Raw genomic sequence first — 18,381 nt, 5'->3', positions numbered from 1 at the left:
AGTTTCTCTAACAATGGGACATGGTGGAACATGCTTTTGATTCCAGCACTCTGGAGGTGGAGGCAGGAGGCTGAGGTTCATCTACTGCCATTGCATAATGAATTTGAGACTACCTGGGCTAAATGAAACCCTGTTTTAAGAAGAAATCTAAAATCAAAAGCTTGTGCCTAATAAACAAGAATGTGACTGTAACAAAATCCAAGGACTTTTTGTTTTCTATATACTTCAGTTCTAAACTATGAAATGGTTTCAATGTGCCTTTCAAGTATTTTTAGAAATACTTTTAACAAACACTTTGTATTTTGGTTTCCTGAAGGGACAGTTAGAACTGTGGCACTTAGCCTGTAGCTGGCTCTGGCCAGTACCTCCCCTCCTGTCCACCACTTCAGTGTTAACCACAGCACAGTGTTTGGTTTTTCCTGGCTAAAAAGTGAAAACATGGTGTGTCAGCATGACTATAATTGAGTTCCTTCTCCTGTGTTCGATAAGACCTGTGTGTGAGTGTGTAAGCACGTTTGTTCCCGTCCCTCCAGGTCTAGTTGCACTCCAGCTGTACACTGTTTGACTTGTAGGGCTCTGGCTGAAACTTCTGTATTTTACTTTCTCATCTTGATTCTCACTCCAGAACGCCAGAGCATGCCAGACAGCACATGTTCTATAAAATACCAACCTTTCACTTTCTTACACTTAGATGATTTGTTTCCCATTAAAATATTTTGTATGTGATTTTTGCAACCAGGTTAACTTATTAAATTTCAAAGGCATAATTGGAGTAATAAGGAAAATATATATACATGTATGTATATGTGTATATGTTTGGTTCTTCAAGACAGGCTTTCTCTGTGTAACCCTGGGTATCCTGGAACTCTCTTTGAAGACCAGGCTGGCCTGAAACTGAAGTGGAACAGGAGGGAGATCTGCCTGTCCCTCCTGAGTACCAGGATTAAAGGCATCCACTACCACTGTCTGGCTTAATTTTTTTTTTTTTAATTATTGAGTCCAAGAACAAGAAATCTTTTCTTTTACTGAAATCATTGTACTGCCTCCTTATTGCACTTTAAAACTCCTTCCTAATGGGGCATTTTCTTTTAAATATCTCTCTCTGGGGTGTCTGTGTACGTATGTGTGTGCATGCATGTGATGTTTGCTCATATGTGTGTATGGTAGTGCATGTGCTTTCACTTTCCACCTTATTTCCTTAATAAGTGCACTTGTAGGAACACAGTCACACCCAGATGTTTCCAAGGATGCTGAGAATCTGAACTCAGGTCCACATGTTTGCACAGCAAGTGCTTTTCCCCACTGAGCCATCTCCACAGCCATAAATACTATATGTTTTTATTGTTACTGAATTGGAGTCCTTCTACATACATAAGACACACATACCTTGTTAGTTTTATTTTACTATTTGTCCTGTTGAGTTTTATGAAATTTCTAGGTGTTTATCTTTACACTTTTTTTTTCAGACCACAGTTCCATCGTATGTAGCTGCATTTGTACACCTGTGCAGTGCTTTGGGTTGATGATGGTAGTAGGCATCTCCATCCTGCTTCTGGCATGAGTGGTCCTGCCTTATCAACACATCACCTTGATGCTGACTTTGGGTTGAGTTTCTTGAATAATTTATGTCCTATAGCTAGCTGCTTTCCTGTTCTAGAATTTTCTAGTCATTACTAAAATGAAATTCTTTCACATGGTCCAAAAATATGTTATTTTTTTCAGGAAAGATCTATTTGTGTTTGATTGTTTGCCCTAGGCAGTTAATTATATCTTGTAAGCCATTTCCAGAGTTTTAAGTAAACAATGGATTTTACAGCTTGAAATCCTAGGTGACTCTTAGCCGACTCACAGAAATAAGACTTCTGTGACCTCAAAAGAAATGGCAAAGTTTCCTCAAAAAACAGCAGCCAGAAATAGCTCTCTCCAGAGACAGGCCCTATCAAGGCAAGAAATATAAACAGATAGTCTGTTAAAATAAACATAATTGCCACTTTACATGCTTAAAAAAATGTTATGGGAACAAAAGGGGACTCAGCCTAGCCCACCTGGCAGCTTTCTATTTTAAAGGGCATTTGATTCAAGCTGCATAGCTCCAGTAGGAAGAAGAAACTGTTGCGGAACAATGATCTATAACTGCTAGTAAAAGAGGCAGTAGCAAAAACCCATTGTCTGGTTGTCTGGGACAGTCTAGTGACTCACTGAGTGAATACTGAGCCTGTCTTGGAAGCAACAATGTTAGTGGTGTGGAAAAGCCAGTCAGCCTGCAGACACAGTGTAGCATTTGAGCATGTGATTGGGCTTTGGGGGATGGGCTGAAAAAGGCAGTAGTGACCTCTGTAAGATACAAGTTATAAAGGATGAGTTCCATTTAGAGAATCACAGCTTCTTCCAGGAGTAAAATCTGAGCTGGCCTTTATAAAGCTCTTGGGGCAGAGGATTGTCGCTCGGTGGTAGGATGTTTGCCTAGCGTGTACTAAACCCTAGGCTCCGTCCTCAGCACCACTCACACAAAAGTACTTTGATTGGTATATGTCTGAATAGAAGAGTTGTATCTTATTCTGGGTAGAGAAAACAGCTAAAATAAAAAGGATGTACACATAAGGTGTTCATTTCTCCAGTGATGGGCAAGTACAACCAACTGATTCCTACTCCTCACAGCAGTGTATATGGGACTTATAGCTTATTATTGTGGGGTATCATTTTCATCCCATGTTTTTATCATCTGAAAGCTTGCAGGTTTACCTAACAGCGGTGACTATGAAGAGACTAGGCAGACTTATGACCCGGGAACTGTTAGAAGGGAGCTAACAAGTGAGGCTTGGTGTTTTAGCCATAGGGGTTTCACACAATCTTGGTAGTCTAGATGCTGACACAATAGGGATTTTCCTTTTCCATGGAAAGATTCAAGGAAGTCTTAAAAGTACAGATTTTGAACATGTGGAGACTTTAAGCTCATCTCTGGAAATCTAAGACAGGAGTAAGAACCACATTACAATGAAAAACTTTGAACTGCAGAAGCAAAGGTATGACTCTGCTGCAGGTACAGTTGGAAAACTGCATGTAATCAAAACACGAAGAGTTGGAGCAGCTTAGCAAGCCCAAAGTCGGAACCACCTGTCTAGAACACAGGGTGTGCCATCTGCTTCACCGGGGCCTCAGAAATAGAAGGCAAGGCATCCTGACCAGCAATAAGACTAGCCGATTGCTAGACAATGAGAAGAGAGTGGGATCTAAAAAGGAGAGAACAGCTCTAGTAATTCCTTGGCTTTTGTCTTTGTTGAGACACTCTGGGATGGGTGGGAAGATCCTATTCTTCCAGACTCAATAAATAGCTTGAATATCATCAGAACCATCAACCGATGACTCACTAACCAGTGTGATGCTCTGTGTAGAGCTGTGAGGTTGCTGTGTTCCAATTTAGTTTGTCATCATCATCATTATCACATGGGTGGGCCCGTGTAGTAACTAGTATACATGCTATGATGTACATGGGTAGGTCACAGGTAACTTTATGGCCTTAGTTCTTTCTCTCCTTCCACCTCTTGTAAGTTTCAGAGATAGGACTCAGGTTGTCAGCCATGCATGGCAAGTTCCTTTACTCACTGAGCCATGCTCACTGGCTTCTGGTTTGGTTTTGTGACACAGCATTTTAATGGGGATTGTAGTGGTTTGAACAGGTATGGCCCCATAGATTCACGTGTTTGAATGCTTGCACTATTAGAAGGTGTGACCTTGTCCGAGGAAGTGCATCACTGTGGAGGTGGTGGGGCTTTGAGTTCAAGCTCTACAAAGTGTAAAACAAATCCAGTCTCCTCCTAGCTGCCTTCAGGTCAAGAAGAACTGTTGGCTCCTTCTCCAGCATCATGTCTGCCTGCATGCTGCCATGCTTCCTGTCATAATAATGTACTAAACCTCTGAAACTAAGCCAGCAACCATGAAACCTTGACTAAGACAGAGATGCCACACTGACCTTGAACTCATGTGGGTAAACCTGTCCCTGAGCTGGTACTCTTAACTCGGTCACCTAAGGACGCAAGTACAGGATGTGTTGTTAGCAAAAATGTTCACAGTGACACTATCCCCATCTGCAGTCATACACACAGTGGGGTGAGTTTTAACCTATGTGTGCGGCTAAAGTGGAAGACATTTCTGTCAGACTCACCCCGTCCCTACCCCTGCAGCTTTCCCTACTCGGGTTTATGTCAGCGTTTTATTTGCCTGCTCTCGAACCTCATTTAAGTAGAGCTACCATATATATATTATGTATACCATATATGTGTGTGTGTGTGTGTGTGTGTGTGTGTGTGTGTGTGTGTGTATAATCCCATTTGTATCCATTCCTTTACTCAGTATAGTATAATGTTGATCCAACATTTTTGAAGTTTGAAACTGGTGTTATTGGCTTGAATGACACAGAGCCTAAGGTCCCCTGCCTATATCTTGCAGCTCTGCAGAGGACTGACAATGATGCTTCGAGAATTGCCATCTTTATATTGGGTTTCCTAGGTGTCCCTGGAAAATTCAACCAGCTGAAACACCTTGTTGGGCAGCTGCTCAGACCCAGTGCAAAGTGCAGCATGACCAACAGAGTTCTGTTCAGAGAAACCCACTGGACTAAACTTTCCTCCCCAGGGAGGAATCAAAAGAATATTTGATTAACATGTTAAATTTTTAGAGTTATTTATTTTATGTGTATGTGGTTTTTGTTTTTGTCCACATTACATTATATGTATGTGCACCACATGCATGCTAGAAGGTCATTATGAAGGCAGAAAAGGTCATTAGATCTTGTGGAACTGAAGGTACAGACAGTTGTGAGCTGCCAGATGGGTGTTGGGAACTAAATACAGGTGTTCTACAGGAATAGTCAGTGCGCCAAACCACTAAACAGTCTGTACCCCAATGTGTAAACTTTAAGGGCTTTTCTGGAAATAAAAATAACCCTATTATAAGATCAAGAAACACTACTGCAGATAGGTTTTTTTCAGAGTATAATTGAGAAATATAAAGAAATACAAATCACCTCTAATCCTCTAACTAGTGACTAACACTTTGATAACTCATAGGCTGATGGACTGGCTCTCTGTGAGTCACCTAACGTATGCTTAGTTACCAGATTGAGCTTGAGTGACAGAAAGTCTTACCAGTGACTTAAACAGGATAGATGCTTATAGCCCTCCTGTGGAAACCAAGTGCAGAGATGAATAGTTCAGGGTTGGAGTAGCCAGTCCAGGTTCCTGCATGTTGTAGCCTGTCAGTTCATCCTTACATTCCAATACGACTGCCTGCTCCAGCCATTATACCCCTAACCTAACCAACAAGAAGGGGGTGGAGGTCAAGAAAGGTATGCCCTCTCCTTTGGATGAATTTTTAAAGTGTATGCTCCACTTTGCATTCCCTTGGCTAATGTTTATTTTCATGGCTATGTCTGATTACAAGTGAGACTATCCAATACAGTCTGTTCCAGAGAGCCACAATCACCCCTTAGATTTGGAATCCTCATGCAAACAGATCTGCAGTTGCTTTGCTTTGCTTTCAGCAGTGTTTCTGTGTGTAACCCTGGCTGTCTTGAAACTCTCAGTGTAGATCATGCTGGCCTCAAACTCAAGAGACTCACCTGCCTTTGCCTCCCCAGTTCTGGAATTTAAGGAGTGTACCACCAACATACCACCAGTTGTAGCCATGACAACATACCTGATAAAAGTAACCTAAGGGAAGGGTGTACTTTGTCTCAGGGTTTGAGGACTTAGTCATTATGGAAAGTCATTAAGGCAACCGGCCACATTGTATCCACTGTCAGGACTCAGTACAGAACACTAGCAGTCAAACAATCCTGCCGCAGCAGGTGAACCTCTCTGGAGGCACCCTCATGGACAGGCCAGCAGTTTGTCTTTGAAGTGAATCTAAAGCCCTTCAAGCTGATGATCAAGATTAACCTTCACTAGGTAACAAGTGTCACTGTGAAGTCTTTCTTTGTTAGAATAGTCAACTGTAGGTATTTCAGAGTGACACTGAGCATCCACTTGGACACGGGTTAACTTCCCAGTCTGTGGGTTCTGGGACTAACTCAGGTCTCCAGACTTGATAGCAGGGACATTTACCGTATAAGCTGTGTTACCCACTCTTAGTTTGTTTATTTGAGGAAGCTTTTACTATGTATCCCAGGCTGGCCTCATTCACAGCAGTCCCTCTGCCTCAGCTTCCTGAGGGCCTGAATTACAGGCACAACCCCCCTGTGCCTCCTCTTTTTCTCCTCCTTACAAACCAACCACAAAAAGCGGCTGATGTTTAGAGGAAATAGAAATACAGAAATAAGTACCAGGTGGAATGATGGGATGACGTCAGCTCAGAACGTTCTGTTATTTTGTTTTATGCTGAAATAGCAAGAATTTGCTCAGAGATCATGTCTCAGTCACAGAAATAAAAGGATTGTAGCTGTGGAAATTGCTAGAACCCTCACACCCAGTGCTCAAAGCAAGCACGCTTGTGTCAAAATCCAGATAAATAAGGTGGGGTGGGGTATCGGCCACTGATCACTTGGCCGACTTTTCTCTGAGGGAATAAAACTTAATCCTCTGGGGACGGTGGGGCCGGCAGCAAGGAGGAGGGAACACACATGTACACAGACACACACACCTGGTGGATGAAACAAGCTTCAACAAGCTCCAACAACTTTATATATATACACATATATTCACACATAGGCACACATTCTGTGGATGGAGCTAAGCTCCAACAACTTTATTTTTTTCTCCCACAACTTATACATTCCAGCACAATCTTTCAAGCAGTACAAAAATCACAATGAGGTTACATTCTGTTTTTCTTTAAACAATTACAATGAATATATGTGAGAAAAAAACTTGTTCCCTGATACTCCTAAATAACATTTAAAATGGATTTTTAAAAAAGAAAACAAATAATTCCCAAGAACCCACACACATTCGTAACTAAGCAACTTGCTATAGATTAATAAAGTGTAAGCAAACAAGGTAATTTTCTCAGCTACTTTCTCTTTCTCATACTGGCAAGCTGTGATTTGTAGTCAGAAAGGATCGATTATTTTATTATTTATCTTATAAAGTAATCTTATAAAAATCTTAAAAGAATCACACACAAATCTAAACTTTTATAAAGAAAACAATCCCATTATTTCTACTTTAAATCCTCAATTTTTTTAATTAGGAAACTGAGGGCAGAAATGGGTACAAGAAATTAATCATTGCCTGCATCACCAGCACAGCTTTAGCCAGAAAAGCATGTCAGCTAGCACTAGTGGGACTTCCATTGTTCTTTCTCCCTAACCTTAAAAACATCCCTCACTTGGTAATCAAAATTGTGCCTTTCTAAGTTGTTCCCCAAGATTTTCTGTGTCAGAGCCACTAACAAAAAACACCTTAACCTGACTTTACCAACAATTTACATCTCCACATTCTTTCTGAGGGTGGTGGACGTTGAGATAGTTTCTATCTACATCTCTAGGTTCTTTTTGAGGGTGGTGGTTGAATCATTAATTGCTCCAGCAACAATGAAAAGATCAGTCACTACTGCTGGAAGTGCCAATTACACTGCCCAGAGAGGGCCTGGAAACCCTCTTAGAGTTTTCATACAACCACCAGAGCAACAACAGGACATGAAGTCCTCCTTCCCCTGCCTCTGTGAGGCACACCCATCCTGGTTGTGTTAACCAGGTGGGCTGTGTCCCATGAGTTCTGAAGCCGGTTTGCTGTTCGTCTTGCACAGCCCCCAACATACTTACTATTGTGTGCTCAGCCCGCAAGCTGCATCCTTTAAAACTGTGAGCTATGCCTTCACTGTTTTAGAAACTACAGTGCTCACATTGAAAAGAAACGGGAAGAGCCATCATCCTTACAGGAAAGAGCTGGGGGCCTTGAGCAGTCCCGACAGTCAGTCATGCATTTTACTGTGCTTTCTCTTAACTTTGGAACACTTGAGCATTGACCACATTTTGATTTTTTTTTTTCCTCTCCACAAATTAAGATAGCTTACTGAAGCATTGTCTGTCAGGTTATATCACTAAGACTAATGGGAGAAGGGAATAGAAAAATAAAGAGGTGTATAGTATGGGGTTGTTTAAGAATTAGAGGTTAGGAAGAAATAGGGTAATTTGCTTCCTTTTGCATAAGCAGTCACAGATCTGAACTTTTCTCATCTATTCTAATTACTTCACATTTATCACTCTCTGGTGCCAGGCAGCCTACAATCCCTAGCCAACCCCAGCCTGTATTACTTCCTTCAGCCATAGTTGTTCACTGTGAGCATTTCTACCCGCTCTGAGCATCTATTGGCTGGGATACTGCTTTATCAAACTTCCCTCTGCATCTTGACTTACTTTCTTGGAAGTACAAGGCACAGGGTCCAAAGGAGAAAGAGCCCCGGGTGTCACTCTGTTCGTGGTGCCTAGTCACCCTCCAGTGTGAAAGTGCCTTTACTGTGTATATTACAGATTTTTTATATGCATGCTATAGACTTTCTGCACAAGTGGAAACTAGCCCTCTTACCCAGCTATGAAGTTAGTTTGATTGTGAACATGAATGGCACATTTAACAGTTCTACCACATGAAATCAAGCTAAACAGTGGGAAAAAATAAAAGATTAACAGATAAAATTGCAATATATTTAAAGAAGTCTCTGACTAGAGGGCTTGGCCTAAAAAAAATTTTTAGGAGTGTCACAGTTCCAGATCAGCACATTTGGCTCACTGGCTCAGGGTGACAAGGCATAAGATAAGGTAGGCGTCCCTAAAAGAGGGTCCCCTCCCCATTTTTCTGCTACAGCAAGAATCCTGTGTGTCCCTGCTGGGATGAGCTGCTGTTACTGAGGGCAGTGACAGCTGCTTTGTTGGAGTGGAGAAAAGCTTATAAGCCCCTGCAGAATTAAGTTTCACTTAAGAAAAAAAAATCATTAATGCTTAAGTAGTGGAAATCCTCCCAATGTGTTCATTGTATAAGTACATGGATAGAATAATTTTTTTAAAAGCATCTTTGTGTTAACACTGAAAAATGATTTAGCTAAATCTCATTTGTCCACTGAGAAATTTGAAGCCTAAAGAATTTTTGGCTTCTACTCAGGGCACTGCCACCTGAGAGACAGACTAAGAACTACTCTATACAAGTCACATGCTCAATTGGATGCTGTGATACACAGGCCAGTAATAAAACCACTAGTTTGTTTTTGTTTGGTTGGTTTCTTAAGCCAAAATATTTCACTTTGGAAAAAAGTTTAAATGTTAAACATGTCTTTAATATCACACAATAACACTTACCTGTTTGCTGTAGAGACATTCTATGAAGAGGCAGGCCCCTTCAGAAACCTGTGTGTACCTATGTACAGCAGCATGAATCATCATCGTAGGAAATGTGTGGATTACCTGTACCACATTGCACTCACAAGCCAAATATCCATCACTCTAAATGTACGAGCTGCTTCTGGTTCATCCGTGCAGTGAGACCGAGTGAGCAGGGCATGCAGATTTCCACTTGTTGCTCTGTATTCCAGCCAACAGTCTCTAAGGATCACTGTTGATTGACATTTACTGACCAGTGTCATCTTCAGTGAGTGCCTGTTCAAATCTTTGTTCTTGTTGTGTTATTTGTACCTTAGTGAGTAGTAAGAGGTGGGTGGTTAATGGGGTCAGGGTCTTGGTGAAGCCTAAACTGACCTACAGCACCATTGTAACCCATCTTGGGACCCTCTTACTTCGGTCTCCACTGCTTAGATTACAGTTGGCACCACCCCCTTTATTAACATGCATTATTCATGTGACATTTCCGTGCATGTACACAATGTTGTTCCAATCATGTTCCCCCTTCCCTGTTCTGCCCCCTCCCACTCCAGCTGATCTCCTTTTTCCTAACTTCCCAACCCAGCATCTTTACCAGCTCCATGTAAGACCTTTTAGATCTTAAAAAGGTTTAGATCTCTTGGGGGTCCTTTTCTTCAAGTCTAGCACAGAATGGATGCTGCATTGGCTCAGCACGCTGACTCTAACACTCACTACCCTAGATCCAAATTCTGCCCAGCGACTGCTGCTTTTTCTGACTCTTTAAAAAATTATTTAATGTTTTGTTTATTTTTATTTATGTGTTTTGCCTACATGTATGTCTGTGTGAGAGTGTCAGATCCCAGAATTATAGACATCTGTGAGCCACCATGTGGGTGTTGGGAATTGAACCCGGATCCCCTGGAAGAACAGTCAGTCCTCTCACCCTAATCTCTCCAGCACCTCAGTCCAGTTTCTTACTGCTTCGGGATCATATGCACACTTAATGCCTGCGCTTCATTAGCTTCATCCATATAAAAGGAAAGTATTTCCTACTCAGATTAAAGGAGTTGGATACATAACAAACACTAGGCCATAATGACCACAAACCAAGCAAAACTAAGTTCAGCAAGATTAGGGGGAAAGAGACCATAGGATACTTTGTGCCTCGTTCATTTGCAAGTGACACACTTCCCCAAAGCCAGTTAGCCGAAATCTAGCTTGCTATATGATCACAGCTGCCAACGGTGTAAGTATTGTTTCTTTTTGCGTAATTCTTAGAATTCCCTGCCATTCTGGAAGACTTCTAGAAGACTGTCTTGGGGGCGAGGAAGTAAAGCTACCTGGTTGTCATTTTGAAAACATTATATTTGCTGACATTTAAGGTCATAATGGGATTTAGTCTTGTTATTAACAGATATAACATTACAAACACACATTTTGGAACTAATAGTGGATACCTCCCTAGGTTATATTTATCCCCACAACAGGACTGCTGGAAACTCCATTCACTTAGTCATTGGGCTGCTAAGGAATGTTTGTCTCATGAGGGCCTGGACCAGTATTTTGAAAAAGAGGAATGTCTGTTTTGGTTGTTCCCCTACATGTTTCAGACATTCAGGTTAAGAAATAAATATGAAAATTTGTTTCAAAATAGTTACCTGCCTAGGCCCATCCTTCTAGAACTGTAAAGAAAGTCCCCACCAAATGAACTCACTATCAAAATGTTAAAAGAGTAAGAAGTTGTGAATTCTTCAAGTTAGAATCAGCAGACATTGCGGGATCACTGAGAACACCAAAATTAATATTAATGTTAGTTGTAAAATGACCAAACCTCGAAAAAGACTGAGACCATGGTACACACAGGAGAGGTGTAAAAATGAAGCAGTAGCACCAAAAAGAGCATTCACAGTGCCCAAGGGAGGGAGGGAGGTGGGGGGGGCACGTACCAGTTTAAGCCATCGATTAACTGCAGATTTGATAACACTAATCTGAGGAAAAGGCATAAGTATACTATATGAAAAGAAAAACAAAGCAGTTCAGTTGTGAGGGACAGGGTGAGATAAAATGTCCCAGCATCCCTTCTGTAGTTGTTTCAGAGAGAGGAGTGCAAGGGATGAGATAGATACAACACCCAAAGGAGAGCAGCCAACAGTTATCTTTTGTTTTGATTCCAAATAGTCATGGATTTCCTGAACCTTTTTATTCGAAAATCATAAACCTATACGACTGCCTAGTCTCGAGTTTCACAGACATCTAAGGCACAAGTAAATGTCTCTGTAAGCAGGTCCTTTCCACCTCCCACTTTAATGCTGCCGTAACTAGGGCAACTAAGAATGAATATGACAGGCACTCCTTAGCTCTTATGACTCTGTTATAGGTGAGGGAACTTCGTCTTCAGAAAATCCACTAATAACAAAATTGAGCAGGATTTGACTTGAGGTAATGTACCAACCACACAAAGCCTCAGCCTTACATAATTTTATCAGACATCCTCAAAACTAAAGCCACTTAGCAAGTAGTTGACTTTTCTTGCTTGGGACCATTTAATTGCCTTTAGATAGCGCAGCAGTGGTTCTATGGACATTTTGATGAAACAGTGGGATCTAGATGGTGTAGACTGTACTGTGCCAGGAGAACAAATTCGAGTTGTTAGCAATGATGTAGATAGACACAGAGCTTTACAGCAGCCTTTTGGCAACAGATTTTAAGAGCCATAAAATGCTTGTACTCTTTGACCTAGTTAATACCACTTCTGAGAATGCATGAAGTCCAGTATGGAAAATAACTCCCACGCCATGTGATCAGCACAGCCATATTTATAACTGAGTGCCTGTGCAAACTTTGGCGTTCGATTAGAAGAGGAAGATTTGCTGGCTAATGATGAGATATTTGCATAACCAATGAACATAAATGTCATGTGACAGAGATGAGGAAAACAGTCATTATGAGTTTTAAAACAGCACCCAAATTTTATAATAAATTTCACCTTTAAACTTTTTTATTTATGTGTTGCTGCCTGCATCTGTGTATACAGTATATGCATACAATATCCTCATCTTTTACATAAAGTGAAAGGAAATACTTAAATAATTAGTTACGACTTTACTGCTCTTTCTTCTACCTTTGAAGACTTTTATAACATAACTGTATATTTTTAAAAGTGAAGTTCCATGCTGACTTGGGCTTTTGTGGTTTGCTCTTATAACCCTTGCTACAGGTTAGCTGTGCTGTGATCAGAGAGCCTGCTAGAGACTTGTAGAGAGCATCTCAGGAGACAGTCATCCCTGGGTGATCTGGTGTATGCCTCTACTGGTTGGAGGAACCTTTGGCCAGCACTGTCTCTGTGCAGGTGATCCGTGATAATCGATTCATCCTGGGAGACAGAGCACCCCTTCTGAAGCTATAACATGCAGTTTCCTTGTCCTTGGAAATTAGGCAAATGGGAGCAGGGCCAGTCACCTTTCTTAGGTATTCTGAACACTTCTACACTCACATAGCCAGCCCTTTGTCCTTTGATGACTGTAGTAAATGATGCCTTGCCTAGTACACCTTTATCTGAAGGAAGCAGACACCTCCGAAGTGAAAGTAAGGAAATCAAGTTTGCCTTGCGTGGTGCTTTGACTGAGCCTGGATTCCATGAGCTCATGTGTTTGAGTACGTGGTCCCTAGTCTCTAACACTGCTTTGGAAGGATTAGGAGAAAGGTGTGGCACTAACCATGCCCTGTTAGCTCAAACTGACTCCTGGTTGTGTCACAGGGTGTGAGCTCTCAACAATGCTCCAGTGCCTTTCCTGTTTACTGCCTTGCCGTGATGGCCTTAGGCTCTAAGCCTCTGAAACTAAACTAAGTTCCCTTGGTCTTTGCATTTCCTCTACACAGTCGGAAAGTAAGAAAGGCACCTTATAGAGAAAGCAAGCTGACTAGGACAAGAGCAAACTAGCTGCTTCAAGTTGTGGGCTCACTGTAACATTTGTTGGAGTGGCATAAAACCGTTCTGCCCAGGGTGGTGAGACGTGAGCCATAAAACCTGTACTCCAGCTTCCTAGACCAACTGAGAAAGAAAGCCAGACTATTGTTTCCACTAAAAGTTGTTCTGTATATCCAAAACTTAGGGTGGGTGTTTGAGATGGGGAAAACTATTGTGTGAGCTTACCTTTTAGCTTTCATTATCTTTGGGCTAGGAAGTAATTGCTAATTGTAATAATGTCTGCTGTTACCAGTTTAGCCTTCAGGACTGTTGCTGGCTTAGTTTCTGACTTTGACTCATCTTTAACCTAATAGTTACAAGCCACAAACTGCTCCTTGGGTCATTTGCAGCTAAGCAGTGACTAGGTTGAGGGAGGCTGCTTACTAAAAGGCTAGCAGTAGAGTTTCCTCTGCCTCTCTTCCTATTTTCTTCCTGACCTGTCCGCTGAGGATGCTCACACAATACTCAGTTTCTTGGTCCTCGGCGCTAACATTTTGCCTATGCAAACAAGAGACCATTTCCTGTAAGGAAAAGTAGAAATTCCTACGTGTTACAAAGAGCACACAGAGCTGTATACACCTAAAAGACTCCTAAAAAAGGGTGGCTGTGGGGAGCTGGGCATGGATGCCGCATCACTCTGACTTGTCCTTGGGTTAGATGAGAAAGGACTAAGAGATGGCTTGCAGTTCGGTGGAAGCTTCTCCAAGATTACTCGAGTCAGTCAATTTACTTTTACTCTTTCTGAAGATGGCAGGTGGGTCTTGGGAAATGACTCAGTCCATAGAAGGTGTATCCTTCAAACATAGGGACCTGCACCTGTACCCAGCTGGCTATGGTAACAGTCATCTGTAATCTGAGTAGGCAGAGATGAGAGATCCCTGGCCAGGTCAGCTTGCTGACTAGCCAGCCTAGCCAAATCCAGGAGCTTCAGTTTCAATGAGAGACTGTCACAAAGAAGTAAAGTGGAGAGCAACTGAGAAAAGCACCCACAAAGTTCCAGTGTAACATTGAGAGGACGTGAGATTTCAGGCCAGAGCATTGTCTTGTCAAAACTTGGGGAATGGATTTCATTTGGGTGTTTTCATGGGTAAATGTCTATATCCACACTCTTCCCCGCTGCCTACTCACACTCCTTTTCCCCCAAATAGTCCCCGATTCCACTTTCATGTTACATGTATTTCTCTGCCCTCTCCTAATCCCTCGAGATCTCCAAGTTTGCCTCATTTCATTTATCATAATGATCTCCAAGTCTGTCCATTTTCCTGTTAATTTCATGATTTCCTTTTCCTTTACAGCTAAATAAAATTCCATGGTTCATTTGTACCACATTTTCTTTATCCATTCATCTCTTGTTGGGAATTCACACTGGCTCTAGGTGTTTAGCTGTTGTGAATATGGCAGCAATAAAGCAGGTGTGCGAGTATCTCTGCGGCCTATGCTTGGCTTCGGGTCCTTCAGCCATGTTTCCTGGGGGTGGCTGTTCTCTTTAGCTTTGAACTCTGCATTCTGCCTTTGCCAGTCTACACGGCCTCCTCACACTGTCACCAGCACTTGTGACATCTTTGGGCTTTTATTTTACTATTTTTAGGTTAGGTCATAATAAGCAACCGACCTGGTGTCAGATCTCTGTTGCTTCTCATGCCTCTGCCTCCATTGCTTGGGACTGCAGGAGACACTGCCACTCTCAGCTTGTCTCCTTAACGAGTCATTATGACTGGAGTGTGACAGAATCCAGAACCATTTCAGTTTGATTTTCCCTAATAGCCAAATACATTGAACAGTTTTGTTTTGTTTGTTTGAATTGCTGATTCTAGTTTCACATCTCCAAATGTGTGTGTCTGTGTGTGTGTGTGTGTGTGTGTGTGTGTGTGTGTCTGTGTGTGTGGTGTATGTTTGTGAATATGAGAGAGAGATAGTGAGGCAGAGAGACAGAGGTAGAAAGAGAGAACATATGTATTTGTGTGTGTTTAAGCAAGTGATATCTCTCTCTCTCTCTCTCCCTCTCTCTCTCTCTCTCTCTCTCTCTCTCTCTCTCTCTCTCTGTGTGTGTGTGTGTGTGTGTGTGTGTGTGTGTTTTAACATGGTAATCAGTATTTTTATTCATTTGATATATAATGGTCCTTGAGTGTTTGCACTGGGTTTTTAGTGAGCTGTTGAAAAGAATGTCTGGAAGGCCACTGAGAAATTGTCATATAGAAGGCATATCTAAGTCATCTTCATTAGAGACATCAGTACAGGGTGTTATTCAGCCTAAAGAGCAGGGTGTGAGAAAAGCATGCCTTCCTGTCCTAGAATCCCCACACTTGGGCATCTAGAGGGTGTTGTCTTAGCAGGCAGATGAGGGGTTGTATTACTGGGCTGTAGGTGTTGGGATGTGGATATGGAGGTATAGGTAATTGAGCAACAGCAGGTTCAATAGAAAGCTTTTAAGTAAATCACTGAGGATTTGCTCTTCCCTCACCCCCCCCCCTATTCCCTAGGGCAATAAGGCCACAGCTGTTTCTGTACTATTAGGCCTCTTTTCTCTGCTGACCCCCAACCTTGTCCCTGACCATGTTCCTAGATTTAAGCTGCTGTGTCCACATCATTGAACAGTTTTAAAAACACGTATTGGTCACTTGTATTTCTTCTTTTAGAGGTCTCTGCTAAACTTATCAGCCCATTGACCAGTTAAGTTATTTGATGTTTAGTTTTTGCAGTTCTATATATATTCTAGACATGAATCCCGTCTGATGCGTAGTCTGCAACAATTTTTTAGAAAAGCCACTATTTAAAGGTAGAGAAACTCAAACATAATTTGAGGTCTCAGTGAGTTTCATTGTCTATTCCCATCTGCAAGCAGCACTTGGGTACATAGTAGGGATCTGTAAGGCCATAGGCAGATGAGTACATGCCTGAATCATGTGCTCTGAACGACTGCAAACTATCCCAAACTAGGATCTGAGACTGGTGACTATTTTGCAAGTACTTAGAGCTTAACAAGATAAAAAGACGTCACATAGAAGGTTAGCTGAGTGCACACACTGCCTTTATGGGAGAGATGACATCACATAGGAAGTTAGCTGAACTCACATACTGTTCTTATGGAAGAAGATGTCACATAGAAAACAGCTAGCTGAGTTCACACACTGTCCTTATAGGGAAAGATGATATCACATAGAAGGCTAGCTGAGTCACACATTGACGTCACATACAAAGCTAGCTGAGCTCACATTGTTCTTAAGGGAGAAGATGGTGTCACATAGACGGCTAGCTGAGTTCACACACTGTCCTCCTTAGAGAAGATGACATCACATAGAAGGCTAGCTGAGCTCATACAGTGTTCTTATGGGAAAAGGTGAGGTCACATAGAAGGCTAGTGAGTCACATACTGTACTTAAAGGAGAAGATGACTGCTTTTACTTCACTTCCTAGGCTGTTTCTGTAACTGATGGTTTATTTTTGTTTGTTTTTCCAGTATTGCCTGTCAGGGCACCCAACTTTACCATGCAATGTGCTCAAATTCAAATCCACCACTATTATGTTGGACTGCGGACTGGACATGACTTCTACCCTCAATTTCCTTCCTTTGCCTCTTGTTCAAAGGTATGTGCTGATGCATCCTGAGATAAAATGAGCTTTAGTTCCCTGAAAAACGGGACTCGTTACTATGAACATTACTGACACTGTTTTTACCCCCTTAAAAATGTTCTATCAAAATAATTTCTTTTGGATGTGTTGGGAGAAAGTGCTCTATTGATTTATTGATTGACTCCTCTATTCCAACTTCTTCTGGGCCTCTGCAAAATGTTTCTGTAACTGCTCAGTGTAACTGAGGTCATGTATATTTCATCTGTCTTCCTAATTCATATAAGAGCTAATAAATGACTAACTGATGAGCCCCGGAATTGAATTTTAGGATCATTTAACTGCCTTTCGGGGACCTGACGGAATAAAGGCTGGCGTTTCTTTTCTGTGCATTGTCTTCATATTAGTCAGTTTGTGTTTGTGTGTCTGTCTGTGTGTCTCTGTGTGTGCGCGCATGTACATACGCATATATCTGTGTACCTCCCCAGTCCATGTCGGTCACCTAGATTGCCTTGTCCCTATAATCAGCATTGTTAACACTAAACTAAAATTGTAAGAAACTGGTTTCTCATGTTGTTTTACTTAGAAAGAGCAATTTGTAAGAAAGGTGACTTTTAGAATCAAATATGCTCACAGCAAGAAAAAAAAAGATAACCACATATGAGATGAGATGGAAAAGCAATATGGAACAAATTGAAGCACTTAAAACCAGCAAACTGAGTAAGCTATCGAATTCATCTCAGTCCTTCCCGAAGACAGCACCAAGTAGAGTGATTATTCATACAACAGACCAGAAACTATCTAAGAAAATTATAATCAACCGCTGATTCTTTTTTTCCTTAAATAATATGTGTAACATAGAACTATGGGTCACAGATAATTTCAGATTATGTTTTATCCAAAGTTGATGGGATTTGCTGATACTCGGCACTTTAAATACAGGTATTATCCAAGACGGGGGAAGATGCTTGTTTACTTAGCTGGCAGATTACTTATTTTAAAAGATGGGTACTATTGTCATTTTTCTCCACACAGAACAAAATATTCATTCTTTTGGTGGCTATTAAAAATCTGTCCTATGTGGGACCAGGGTCACTGACATCCCTCAGAGGGCATGATATCTGTCAACAGAGAAAGGTAGTGCACAGCTGGAGGCTGCCTGTACTCGAGATGAAAAGCACCTATGTTCCATGATAGCTACCCTTTTTAAATCCCATGAAGGTTTCTACAGAGGAGGCTCGTGAATTTGATTACTAAAACCAGAATTGGTCAGACAGCACCAGCTTCACATTGTCCTTCCTGCTCAGTCTCTTTAGGGGACTCCTCTGGATAAAGCACTTCCTGTGTGAGGGTAAGGAATTCATGTCTCCTGCACCCACATAAAAGCCAGGCAGGCATGTCCACTGTAATCTCCAAAGACTCCTGGGGCAGACTAGCTAGGCTAGAGCTGGATCTGAGTGCTGGGCCAGTAGGTAAAGTAGGAGGTAAATTGTCCTCTCCCTGTCCCCTTACCCCGCTTCATGTTTGTAGCTCTTCCTGTTACATTACTTCATATTTGCAT

The 18,381-nt window shown here is 41.7% G+C and overlaps 1 protein-coding gene across 1 annotated transcript in view; it reads left to right on the top strand.

Annotated features, from left to right (window-relative positions):
* INTS9 (integrator complex subunit 9) overlaps positions 1-18,381 on the top strand; it is an 82,538-nt gene that overhangs the window by 11,059 nt on the left and 53,098 nt on the right. The window contains exon 2 of the mRNA XM_080926121.1: positions 16,711-16,838. Within this exon, the coding sequence (XP_080782247.1) occupies positions 16,711-16,838 (128 nt within the window). The remainder of the gene's footprint in view (positions 1-16,710; positions 16,839-18,381) is intronic.

Source organism: Micromys minutus (assembly GCF_963924665.1).
Source record: "Micromys minutus genome assembly, chromosome: 12".
In the NCBI taxonomy this organism is placed as follows: domain Eukaryota; kingdom Metazoa; phylum Chordata; class Mammalia; order Rodentia; family Muridae; genus Micromys; species Micromys minutus.
Note: the sequence above shows the minus strand (reverse complement) of the source record. Positions and strands in the feature narration are given on the sequence as shown.